The sequence below is a fragment of the Alosa alosa genome, chromosome 17 (genome assembly GCF_017589495.1).
Source record: "Alosa alosa isolate M-15738 ecotype Scorff River chromosome 17, AALO_Geno_1.1, whole genome shotgun sequence".
In the NCBI taxonomy this organism is placed as follows: Eukaryota; Metazoa; Chordata; class Actinopteri; order Clupeiformes; family Clupeidae; genus Alosa; species Alosa alosa.
Genome location: NC_063205.1, coordinates 27,158,211 through 27,171,489, shown reverse-complemented (window position 1 = coordinate 27,171,489; position 13,279 = coordinate 27,158,211). Strand labels below are relative to the sequence as shown.

Here is a 13,279-nt window from a genome sequence, read left to right as displayed (position 1 = left end):
AAGGGGTGCCCTATGACAATAATGATTACATCGCAGAAATACAGTATATAGCAGCCATAACTTCGTGAGAATCAGCAATCGACTAACAAAGCAAAAGTAGCGGGCCATGTGGAGACTGAGGGCAGCAAGTGTTAATTTAAAAGGAACGAAGTGATGACGTCATTTCTTCCGCGTTGGCCTGGACGTGGCATATGACAGCAAAAGAAGCTGCACCCAGTCGGTGTGGTTACAATAAACAGATTACAGGCCATCGGAAGAGTCGGTTGAATTTTGAGATTGTTGATTTATAATTTTGCTTTTCTGCAGAGTGGGTCTCTAAGTGAAGATGGGACTCACTATTTCGTCGCTGTTTTCAAAGCTCTTCGGTAAAAAACAGATGAGAATACTTATGGGTGAGTATAATCCAATAGGCTATGATAGCCATCCTAGCATCCCTAGCTATCGTCAGTGGGAGGGGACGTCTCTAAGAAGCTTTGATGTTTTCTACTGTTATTAACAATCTGATGCGTGTATATTTTCATCTAGATTTAGTAACTCATCTGTTATAAAGTTGGTTTATGATCTCACTTGATAAGGTTTAAGTGAATGCCGTTATCTACAATCTGGCATTGCAACATTGTCAGTAGTACTGTTAATGTTAGCCATCAATGGGCAGCAAGATCTTTGGCCAGCTAGCTGAGTTTTTGTGACCATGTTGTCACCATATATAATGTTACTTTGTTATCGATGAGTAACGTAACAGTAATACATCTCATTTAATGTAATCAATGTTGTTATGCACCATGGACAAATGTGGTCGTAGATTTGGAAAGACGTGTAATGTCTCCAGTCCAGTTCAGAAACCTATTGGCTAATGATCGCTAGCGACGTGTCATTTTGCAGTCAGGTTGTGTCGTGTGTGTCCTCACTCGGTATACGGTACTACTAGCAATGTTGACTACATTTTTTCTCCCACTACATTTACAGACTGCATACCTCAAATACATAGTTAAAATCCAAATAATCGTGAATATAACAGTGGATTTGTAAAATGCAGATCGACAACTCTTGTGTAATGATAGCCTGTTCAACTCGACGGCAGAAAGTCTCCCGACACTCTACGTCTGCTGATTGTACTCCTGGTTATCGTCGGTGTAGATATGGAGGGAGTCGGATAACAAGTTTTCATTGTCAGGTGTTCTAGGCGAAGCGAGCACACAGAGCGATATTGGTGTATTTGCCTGTAATCTTTGACATGTTAATGTATTACATTGCTTACTCGACAACAAACAAACCTTCAAGCCATATACCACTTGGTGTATGCTGTTGACAGAACTGCCAAGGATTCATTCAGATCAGACTTTGTAAAAATTCTCACCACCTATGCTCGACCGCGCAGTTCTCCTCCACAAGTGTTTTGATGTGGCATTAATGAACTTTTACTGAATATTAGTTTTAGATGTCATTAGCTTGTGTGCTATTGTCATATAAATTATTGTGCTCAAATGTATGAAATTATGATCTATCCATGTAGTATTCTTCGATATCCTGACCAACTTCTCTATTTCACAGTTGGTTTGGATGCTGCTGGAAAGACCACAATCCTTTACAAACTGAAGCTGGGAGAGATAGTAACCACTATTCCAACTATTGGTAAGAATCACCCCTAAACAAAGGAAAACAAACAATATGACTGTATGAAAAGGCTCTGGTACTAATTACCCGTTATAGTATAATCACATGCAGTACGCTACACGCCTTCCCCGGCAGTGCTACATTCATTAGAGCAGACAAGCCAGCTTCTATTAGAAGAGCATAGAGGATGTCTAAAGTGGAGAATAGAAGATCTCTGGAGCATAGTGGCTGTCTAATATAGAGAATACAATGTCTGCTGTGAATAGAATATCTCTAATGCATGGAATAGAGAATCTTTAATATGTAGAATGTGTTAAGTGGAGAATATAATATCTCTAATGTGAAGAATGGAGGACCTCTGCTGTGGAGAGTTGAAGATCTGTAAAGAGGGTGTTGAGGGGCTTGTTTAGGCTGGCGTAGCATAGCGAGGGGTGGTGTGTGTGTGTGTGGCATGCAGGGTGGCTCTGCTGTGAGAGGGTGCAGCCTGATCAGATCTGACAGAGCCCAGTCTAAACACCACTCAAGTGGCTCCCCTCTAACAAGATCCTACACGCAGATTCACTGGTGGCACTGGTCTCTCTATCTCATAAATGTACATTTTAATATGTTTTGAATGCACTGTTGCTTTAAGGGTGGAACTTAGTAAGTTACTGTAAATAAATAAATTGTTGCACCTCAACTGTGGATACAATCTTGGATACAATCAACAAATTGCATACAATTGATAAACAAGTGTTGGTATTTAAGCCTTGCATTTATCTATGGTTTTGAACTAGACTTATAATGGTAATAGTACAGGATAAGCATTGACATATTTTCCATTTCAATTTATTAAATTGTCAGATGCCTTTATCAATTGAGGAAACCGATAGCCTAGAAATCTAGACGCACCCTAGCGGCGGCAAATTAATTTGCTCAGCCTGTACGTCTAGTATCAAACCATAGGGATTTCTATTGGCTGGCCTTGCGTGGGCGTCATCCAATCCTGGCAGCTCTATTTTGTTAGAGAGTCTTAAAGGCGGGCTTAACAGGATGACGACAGTCCTGCGACGGTGAACAACAAGGAAGGTGGCTATGGCGAACGAAGAGCGGTTGTTTGAATCTGCGTTGGCGTCAACTTTGGAGGAGTTGGACTTGTGCTTTTCTTTGAAAGTTGAGCAACACAATGCACTTAAGTCATTCCTTTAAAAGAAGGATGTATTTGCCGTTTTGCCGACCGGATACGGATATGGTCGTAGCGCTGGCCTATTGCATGCCTAGGCAGTTTGAAAGACAATTCTCTGCCCGCCCCTTGGATTAAGCGAGGTGAATGGCTCGATTCCAGACTATACATTTCAATGATATAGGATGGCCCGCCAGGCTAGGAAACCGAATCAAGCTTCAGTAAAATAAAATGTTTGGAGTAAATGCTTAGAGGAAGGTTGTCAACAGCAGTCGGCAACTCCAAGGTCTCCACATTTACTGAAGCCTGATTGTTGTTCTTCAATTGCAAGTGGTTTTGAGTAAGAGCTAGTACATTAGAGATCTCGGAGTAAGCATCAAGTAGCCTACTAATTCTACTCAAGCTGATGAAGAGCAGAGATGCAGATAGAGGAGGTGTAGTACTTCTGTCATTGAGTTCAGGCAGGCTAATTCAATTTCACCTGAAATTTGGGGGCCTGTATACCTCTTCCTACCTTTATCTTTTTTTTATTCCCTGTGAGGTGTTAACAGTGACTAAATTAATTAACTGAACTAATTAAATAAAGTTAAATTAAATGAACACCATTATCGTTTCTCTCTGACAGGTTTCAATGTTGAGACGGTGGAGTACAAGAACATCTGTTTCACTGTATGGGACGTCGGCGGCCAGGACAAAATCCGTCCCCTTTGGAGGCACTACTTCCAGAACACACAGGTACAGTATAACACACGTGACCTCTGACCTTTTAAGGACATGCAGCACTCTGCACTTTGACCTCTCAGAAGGCCACTGTGTGAATTGAGCGTTAAGTGTTTCTCCTTTGTTCCGAATTTGATTTGATTGCCTCCTTGTTCTCCAAAGGGCCTTATCTTTGTAGTGGACAGCAACGACAGAGAGAGAGTAGCGGAGTCGGCGGAGGAGCTGGCAAAAATGGTACGTGTTTCCTTCCCCCCCCTGTCTGTGTCAATATCCGTGACTTTTCTTTTTACAGGGTTTCTGCAGGGTCTGAAGTATCTTTGCAAAGTCTTTTAAGTATCTTTAAAAAGATACTTTAAGATATTAGGCACTAGATCTTAAATACATTTAGGGAGGTCTTAGTTATGGTAACACTCATTTAATTAAGCAATAAGCCCCGAGAGGCTGTAGGTTACACTGATTTAAAAACTGCTTAGGGACGTTGTTAGGCACATCACGCAAGCGGAGTGGTTGCCAAGCAACTTCTAGACACAGATACTCTAACTTTTGTATCGAATTGTGGAAGCGCAGTAATATAGAATTAAATGTTGTCAAGGTGTATTGGATTTTACAGCATCAAACGTGATTCAGCCAATCATAATCAAGGACCAGAACTATCCGTTTTAGAACACTATTTCTATTTTTGCGGAATCGATTGTAGTTGTTTGGTATTGCAGTTCCCTTAATGGTACAGATGTATCACAATGTAATAATTCTTCAAAGGAGATCAATGCGGAACTGATAACCGATACAAACTTTGTATCCCGTATAGAATGTATTACAAAACAAATTCATTTAATTTTACTACTGATTTTCCTTTGTATTTTTTGCCAATATTGACATGAGATCGGTCTTAAATTTCATTCATGGTTTTAAAAAGTTTTCAACTGAACTTGTTAAAACCTACAAAAACCCTGTTTTACATTTCATATTCTCACTTGATAGTAGTCAGTTGTAGGAGAAACTAAAACAGAGTCTGTGATTTGAGATGTATGAAAACAACTGGTGCTGCTGCCTCATGGAATTTGCTTACATTCTCACATTCTTCTTTAATGAACACAACATGTGTTATAGTGCTGAAAATCCCTCTTGCTACACAACTGTGTTTTCTGACTCAGTTATCATAGACTTGGGCAGTGAACTGTGTCAAAGTGAACTTACTTATTTAGCTTTACAACTGTGGAACTGTGACTCCGAGTGGTAGCTTGACTGCCTTTCTCTTACACACGCATTCTCTTACACACACGTGTTTATTTTGATTACTTATTTGGTTATACAATCAAGAGTTTATTTTTACTCTGAGTGGCAGCTCGAGTGCCTTTCTGTTACACACACATTCTGCTAGCTCCCTCTCACGCATACATCTAACCTATGTCTCTTTCTGTCCCTTCTTTCTTACTCTCTTTCTTTCTTCCCTCCTTTCCCATTCATCCACAGCTCCAGGAGGATGAGTTGCGGGACGCTGTGTTGCTGGTGTTTGCAAACAAACAGGACCTGCCCAACGCCATGGCCGTGAGCGATCTCACAGACAAACTGGGTCTGCAGAGCTTGCGGAGCAGAACTGTGAGTGATCACACCAACACGTCATGCACACCGCACACTTACTCAATATTTATTGAAGTGTAGCAGAGTCTGTTATGCATCACTGTGAAGACGGGCGAAGATACATTCTCAGAAACACACACACACACACACATCATAAAGTATAGTGATTTGTATGTGTCACACGCATACATAAAGTAACAGACACCCAATTGCAGCTGTGGCAGAGATTCAAACACACGTGTACATACACACACACACACACACACACACACACACACACACACACACACACACGTATACATACACACAAGTGTGTCCACCTGTGACACACACATGCACAGACAGTCCGAGTGGTTCACACCAACACTATCTCAGGGGGGATAGAAACATGCATGCCAGCTGCAGATGTTCCATAGACGTGCTTTCATCTGTAGACAAACTGCAGGGTGTTGAGGTGACCGATGTGATTCCTGACTGCCCTTCCTCCCTTGTCTCTCTGCTGCAGTGGCACGTGCAGGCTACCTGTGCGACCCAGGGCACGGGGCTTTACGAGGGCCTGGACTGGTTATCCAACGAGCTGTCGAAGCGCTAGAGAACAGGGCGACCGAGGAACGAGAGTGGGACCAGAGCGAACGAGAGCGACCAGAGGAAGAGCAAGAGCGAGGGATGGAGGGAGGGAGGGATTGTGGACACGGGAACGGGAGGATGAGGAGGAGGATGAGGAGGAGGAGGAGGAGAAGAAGTCTGACCTGGAGATAACTTTTCAAAAAATATCAATGTGTCTGTCTGGTAGAACTTGAAGTTTATGGACGTTTTGCAATCAGTTCCTGTTCTGAAACTTTTTTTTAGTTTTTGGATTTGTTTTCATTTATTTTTTTTGCCCTGTTTGTTCTACCTCCTTTTATTGCCCTCATCTTTGTCACCCCCCTTTTTTCCGATGATGTTTCCTAGAACTACATTCCTGTTTCTTTCAATGCCACCCCCCCCAACACCCTGCAGCCGTACAAAGAGATGTTTTTAACTTTGCATGTTTCTACGACTATATTACAAAACAGCAAATCAACCACTGAGGAGAACAATGGGACAGTTTGTGATTGTGACGTAAACCCAAAAGGGAACGTTGGGGGCGGTGGAGTTGAATTGACTCATTCCAGAATTCCAGAATACTGCACCGAAGGCCAGTTCTATTCCTGAAGTATGTGAAGGGCCTTCTCATCATGTACGTACGAGGCCATTATGACGCAATAAAAACAACCTTTTTTTCTCAACTTAAGTTTGTTTGGAACCTGTGGTCATTTTGTTTTTAGTTGAAAGCAGATTGCTGATGTTACATGATTGACAGTTACAGTGGACATACCATAGCTGACCACTGTTCTTTTAACTAGCCTGAGGATAGGTAATTGTCCACGAATTGACTACAAAGAGCTAGTGATTATAGACCCTTTCAACAAGAAAAACAAAAACAATGCTTGAACGTTCTATTTTGTTGCCAATCTACTTCCGTTTCATTAAGATAACATACGGAATGTTAAAACAGAAGCCTTGTGGGGACAACTATGATGCTGATAATGTAACTCTCTTGAAACGGTCTATAAAAGCATGCCTCATTCACATAAAGTTACTTTTGAGTAATGATCGCTCAGTGACTAACCACACAATGGTTAATCAGGAAGTGAACACATCCCAGACCATAATAAGGCACATTACTATGTGAATGAGCTTCATGCTCCCTCAGCTGAGGAATTCTGTAGTTATGATTTGATTGGAGGATTTTTTGACTAATTCAATAATGAAGCAAATCTTTCCAATCCCTGGTTGCATCATAAGGGTAGGGGCTTTTTCCCCCATCAGTGATTTGGCACGAGTGTCAGAAAATCCCAGTGCTTGGGGTGCGGACGCTGTGGTGAGGCTATTGCAAAACAGAAAACCACAATTCACGCCAACTTCATTGTCCTCCTCCTACACCCAGCGTTGCTCTGGGCACTGAATCAGACACTGAATCCACACGCCTGGAACATATTCGTATAAAATAATAATTAATTTTATTGCATAAACATTAACAGACAACGTAGCTGCTTTGTGACTCACTTCCTCTAGCCTTTAGCTGCCCAGCCCAGCCCAAAGAGTGTGTTATGGGTGTGGTGTGGCTCTTCAGCCGAGGCCGTCTGTATAAGGGATGAAGGGGGTGTCTAGATCTCCTCGGAAGGGCCCAGGAGGGAGAGGAGCCACGTGACCAGACCCTTCTCAGACAGAGTGGCCCCCTGGATGTGGTTGAAGCAGCGCTCCAAGTCACAGAGGGTCTGCCAGCTCACCTCAAATGGCACCTGACACACACACACACACACACACACACACACACACACACACACACACACACACACACATGAATAAACACAATTATACTGGTATAGAACACTATTCTATAGTTTCTATATTCAGATTGTATCTATGTAGCATAATTTAAATGGTACCTGATACGTAGACACACACTAACACACACATATACATTACCATTATATAGTACAGCTGAATTCTTGAAATAGTACCTGGTACACGCGCCCACACACACACACACACACACATATTCCGCAGACTTAGTTCATCTAAGGTCTTACATGTTTTAACATTAGTCTGGAATCAGTCATCCTATTCTGCCAAAGAACAGCTAAAACTTGGACTGTACTGCTGTCAGGGTTGCGCACAATTCAAATTGTTTCGAATTGTTTCCCTGTTTGCTACCTCAATTGAAATGCAAGTGAAATTCAAGAATTTAATTGGAATTTAAGAGCCAGTTTCAATTCAATTCTGGAATTTTGCACAAGCCTGACCGCTGTGCAGTGTTGGAACATTGGTGTGGGTTTGTGCTAGTGACAGTGATGGTGTGGGGGATCTCATATGGCCCATATAACTACAGCTTTGACTGTGAGTGATCCCTACTGTACCTCGGCAATGGGTGCAGGCTTCACCAAAGGACAGAGCAGCCTTCTGATCTCAGCACAGCACAGTCTGGTCTTCTCCAGCAGCATCTGACACACACACACACACACACACACACGCGCACACACGCGCACACACGCGCACGCGCACGCGCACACACACACACACACACACACACACACAGAGGAAAAGGATATAACCCCACTGTGGCCCACAAGCTATTTTAATGTGGCTTATATCTTGATGTAGTGGTCTGAGGTTTGACGTGTCTATGTGCTTGTAGGACATAGAGAGGGGAGAGAGAGAGAGAGAGAGAGAGAGAGAATGATACATTTGTTGTGTTATCATTCATCATTCATTATGTGTGCACAGTGCATTACTGTGTAAAAGTAGTAGGTAGTATACATGCAGCATACATGCATGTCTGTTGTGGGTACCATTGTAAGAGTATGTGCATTTGTTATTTGTATGTGTGTGAGTGGGATATGTGTTTGAGAATGTATGAGTGCACGAGTGCGCACGTGCGCTTGCTTGTGTGTATCTATATGTATCTGGGCCCCTGGGGGGGATGGTGGGGGTGACTGTCAGACCTGTTGCCTGGGGCAGCTAGCTTCTCCCTTGTCGGCCTTCTTGTCCCCTTTCTTGTCTCCTTTCTTCCGGGGGGTGGTGGAGGTGGAGGGGGCAGCGGCCTCAGTCACGCCCGCACACGCAGCACTCAGCTGGGCATGCACCGCCAGGAGCCTGCAACCGGAGCACCACCGTCAGCACCCACCCACTATCATCACTTCACCCTCACCCCTCCTCCACGCTCCACATCACAGAGGAGTAGAGGTGTAAAAATCCGACTTCAGAAAGTAAAAGTCCTACCATGTATTAGTTCTACCTGTTCTCTTAACACAGGTGATTCCACTAATCTACCTGGCTGAGGAACTGTGCTAATTAGAATAATCTGATGGAGTGAATGGTTGAAACAAATACGGCATGTGGCAGGGCTTTTACTTTCTGAAGCCGGACTTTTACACCTCTGCAGAGGAGGGGATTAGGGACTATCAGAGAAACTAGCTGTAAAGGAGCCTTCAGTGGTTTAAAGCTTTGTTTTAGCTATACAGAACGTTTAGTTTAGTTTGACACAGTTCATTTAAACACACTTCATTTCAATCAAGACAAAAAAATGCTCACATTCCACAATGCAGTGGTAATACTGTATTTTACCCGTAATACCTAATAAGGTATTACTAGGTAAAACTGTTACATGATTCATTTTATTTTCAAATAATTATTTTTTTCTGGATAATTCAGAAAATTCACACATGATTTTGTTGCACAATTTCACAGCGCAGGCACCACAGGAAGTTATGAAAGGCCCTGCTTGAGCACGACAGCATGGCCAAGGACTGCTGTGTTACCGTGTCAACAGGCGAACCCACGGACTGCTGCGTCAAATAGGCTCGGAACTGTGGAATGCCCCGACTGTGTCAACATGGAATTCTTCAAACGTATGTGGGAAGGGGGGGATGGACCGGAGAGAAAGAGAGGGGGAGTGATAGATGGTGCAGAATATGGGAGAAAGAGGAAGAGAAAATACAGTGAGAGAGAAACATGCGTAGAAGAGAGCAAAGACAGAATGAAAAAGAGAAGCATAATAGGTGACAGAGACAGAGTCAGATAGAGGGAGAGAGAGAGAGAGAGAGAGAGAGAGAGAGAGAGAGAGAGAGAGAGAGAGAGAGAGTTTGCAAAGCATACTTGTCCAGGCAGACTAAGTGCTGGCCGACCCGCAGCTTTTCCACTGCAGTAACTGTGGGACTCCCAGCTGAGAGGGGCACCTGGTTTATCCCGTAGAACAGCAGGATCTGTCCCTGTCACACACAACCACAACACAACACATAATTACACAACACATCATTACACAACACATCATTACACAACACAACACAACACAACACAACACAACACAAGTCTAGTCAAGTATTTTTACTTTGCATTGCTATTTTTTTACCATGACTGTTGTTGTTGTTGTTAGTATGAGTGATGAGTGACTATTTTAATCATCTTCAAGTCAGTTACCTTGGCATCATTTGTTGTACATTGACACAATTAGCCATAAAAGTGTTTTAGGTAGTGGCATTTAAAAAATATAATGCACAACTCAATAATAACTGGCAATTAACAAGTTGCAATAATCAGTAATTACAAAAAGGCACAATATTACTAATTTAAATGAAACTACTTTGAAAAGTACATATGTGTAAGGGACTATGCATGTCCAGTGACAAGTTTAGTCAGACTGACCTTATTCTGTACAGTCAGAGTATAAATTAAATGAAACTTCCAAAAAACATACTACAAATATGAAATAAACTTCATCCCACAGGGCAACTTAACCATTCTACCATCATGTTCAGAAATAGATTTTTGTAAATGAATAACTAAAGGCCAATGCCCACTGGCTGCAAAATTAGCATTTATGGATCTATTGGGATAGAACAACTTTCTGAACTTTGGCGTCACTTGATGTGTCTCAGATGCCGCCAGTGGGCAATGGCCTTAATGGGCATCTTTGTTGGTGCTGCCGTCATGTTTAGTCGGAGGGAGACGGACCTTGTTCTGAGTGGCATGGGCCGGGATCAAAGCGGGCCGGTGCCACTGGATCAGAAGCTCCTGCTGAGTGGCAGACGCCCATCTGGACGAGTCTGGACACGACTGAGGGTCTGTGTTCTGCTGGGCCCCCAGAGAGAGAGATGGTTATCACACACACACACACACACACAGACACACCCACCCACACACACACAGACACACACACACACACACACACACACACTAGTCCATTATCCTGCTTATACCACTGTTGCCACTTGTGTTGTGTTCATTTTCTGTTATAATTTAAACGTTTTAATTGCTAAAACGGTCTTGTTCATAGAACTACTTCTTTCCGCCACATATCAACTCTTTTCTCAACTTGCAGGACAACTGCCGTTACTAGTTCTAAATGGATGGTTGCTATGGCCAGGCCAGTCGTTAGTTCCATCTCTACCATTGTCAAGCGGGCATATCCCAAGATTCTGATGAACCATAGCTTTAAAACATTAACACTATTTTACTTAGCCTACTGCCATGTACAGTAACTAGCTAAAAGCCACCTTCGTCATACAGTATGCTACAATGTTGCTATGTTCTGAACGTCTGTATTTTACAGCTCTGATACGGCCAAAAACAGGAGCTACTTCATAGGTGTGCAAATAACACATTCTAAAGAACGCATGACAGTGGGAAATTCAACCAAGCAGTGGTATAAACAAAGGAAATAAATAGAAGTGGAAGATGCGTGTCACTATGATAAGTATGCATGAATGTCAAATATGTCAAGTATGCTTATGTGATAAGAGCTGATGTGCATGACTAAGTTGCACTGAGGTTTTGTCATCATGTCATGTGCTCCAAGTACAGTCCTCATTCAAAGATGTGGATTGAAGCTTTGTCTCTCTCAGTACTGGCTTCCAGGCAGTGATAACGTTTTCTAGGCCATAGCACATGAAAAAGTCTCTGATGATTTTCTTGGCATCTCCTGATGTAAATGTCCTGGAGACATACATTTTGTGGTGTGTGTGTGTGTGTGTGTGTGTATGTGTGTCAGTATGTGTGTGTGTATGTGTGTGTGTACCTGTAGGAGCTGTGGGTGCACTAACAGGCTGTTGGGTGGCTGGGGTCCGGTGCAGGTGTCCCGGTATGTGGGCAGGTGAGAGGAGAGGAAGGCCTGCAGCTGGGACAGCCTCCCACACAGACCAGAGTCCTCCACCAGGGACATCAGCCCACCATACACCTCACACACAACTAAACACACACACACACACACACACACACACACACACACACATGCACACATGCCCGATTGCCCGTACACATGACCCCAAACACACACATACATAGGCACACATGCCCACACACACACGCACGCATGCACACACACGCACAAACACAAACACACACACACACAAACACACACACACACGCACACACACACACGCACACACGCACACGCACAAACACAAACACACACAAACACACACGCACACACACAAACACACACGCACACACACGCACACACACACACACATTTGTAAAGATCATCATACATTAATGATAACCACTGGCCTCGTTGCTTCATTCTGAAAGCCAAGTCGAGTCAAAAAACGGCAGCTCATCAAACATTAAACACACACTGTCCTCCAGAGAGACCTGCGACTGACCTGGGCTGGCGGAGAGGCTGAACAGGTGAGTTAGGCAGGTGTGGTAGTGGGCCAGGTGCACCCAGGTGAGCTGAGGGCTTCCCGCGCTCTGGCTGGAGTCTGCGTCCATAAAGACCTGGGGACTGTCTCTGTTCATAACATCTATTCCTCCTGAGGGGGAGACACACACTCATTTGGCTACTCATTAGCCCATATATAGGCACTTATAGCATGCACACAAACACACACACACGCACGCACGCACGCACGCACACGCACGCACACACACGTGCACACACGCACGCACGCACGCACGCACGCACACAGCAGTCGGGAAACTCACACAGGCACACACACACACACACACATGCGTGCTTACCGCAGGGCTTGAGGAGGTCGTTGGAGATAAAGTCGGGAAGGTCATCATGGGGCAGGACAGGCTGGTCATCTCCGCTGGCACTCAAGGTGCCACTCAGCTGGGCACAGCTGGCATCAGCCTCGAACGTCTATGGAGGCGGAGTTGGGTTTCATATATAAACGTATAGGTGTGTGTGTGTGGGTGTGTGTGCGTGCGTTATCTACTGGATCATTACGAAAATTTGATTCCTAATGAAACTTGACTTGTGGAAGTGAAATCAAATAAAGTATATAAAATGTGTGTGTGTGTAGTAGAGCAGTGCTAGAATATATGTTTTATCTGTGTGTGTGTGTGTGTGTGTGTGTGTGTTAGCTTCACCTTTTTGGCTGCTCTTAAACAGATCCAGGAGAATAGCAGATAGATCTCATCATCAGTGAGCATCCTGTTTGGTTCCTGCTTTAAGGCTGGAGCCTGGGGAAAGGGTGACACACACATGTACATACTGAGGCACACACACACACACACACACACACACACACACACACACACACACACACTCACACACACATGTACATACTGAGGCACACACACACACTCACACACACACACACACACACACACACACACACACACATGTACATACTGAGGCACACACACACACACACACACACACTCACACAC

The 13,279-nt window shown here is 43.7% G+C and overlaps 2 protein-coding genes across 4 annotated transcripts in view; one reads left to right on the top strand and one right to left on the bottom strand.

Moving 5' to 3' along the window:
• Nucleotides 1–166: 166 nt before the first annotated feature.
• LOC125310900 (ADP-ribosylation factor 4-like) lies at nt 167–6,350 on the top strand. Its single transcript, XM_048268688.1, has 6 exons — nt 167–392; nt 1,552–1,632; nt 3,402–3,511; nt 3,659–3,730; nt 4,970–5,095; nt 5,583–6,350. The coding sequence occupies exons 1-6, from the start codon at nt 326–328 to the stop codon at nt 5,667–5,669; spliced, it is 543 nt and encodes a 180-aa protein (XP_048124645.1). The 5' UTR covers nt 167–325; the 3' UTR covers nt 5,670–6,350.
• Nucleotides 6,351–7,254: 904 nt separating this feature from the next.
• cfap54 (cilia and flagella associated protein 54) overlaps nt 7,255–13,279 on the bottom strand; it is a 58,808-nt gene continuing 52,783 nt past the window's right edge. For 2 of the 3 annotated variants that reach the window (XM_048268567.1, XM_048268570.1), the window contains exons 59-67: nt 12,977–13,069; nt 12,620–12,746; nt 12,262–12,411; nt 11,676–11,845; nt 10,613–10,732; nt 9,758–9,870; nt 8,605–8,755; nt 8,020–8,103; nt 7,255–7,401 (exon numbers count right to left, since the gene is read on the bottom strand). In XM_048268567.1, coding sequence (XP_048124524.1) covers nt 7,267–7,401; nt 8,020–8,103; nt 8,605–8,755; nt 9,758–9,870; nt 10,613–10,732; nt 11,676–11,845; nt 12,262–12,411; nt 12,620–12,746; nt 12,977–13,069 — 1,143 coding nt within the window. In that variant the 3' untranslated portion in view covers nt 7,255–7,266. The remainder of the gene's footprint in view (nt 7,402–8,019; nt 8,104–8,604; nt 8,756–9,757; nt 9,871–10,612; nt 10,733–11,675; nt 11,846–12,261; nt 12,412–12,619; nt 12,747–12,976; nt 13,070–13,279) is intronic. The other variant, XM_048268569.1, reaches the window with a different exon arrangement.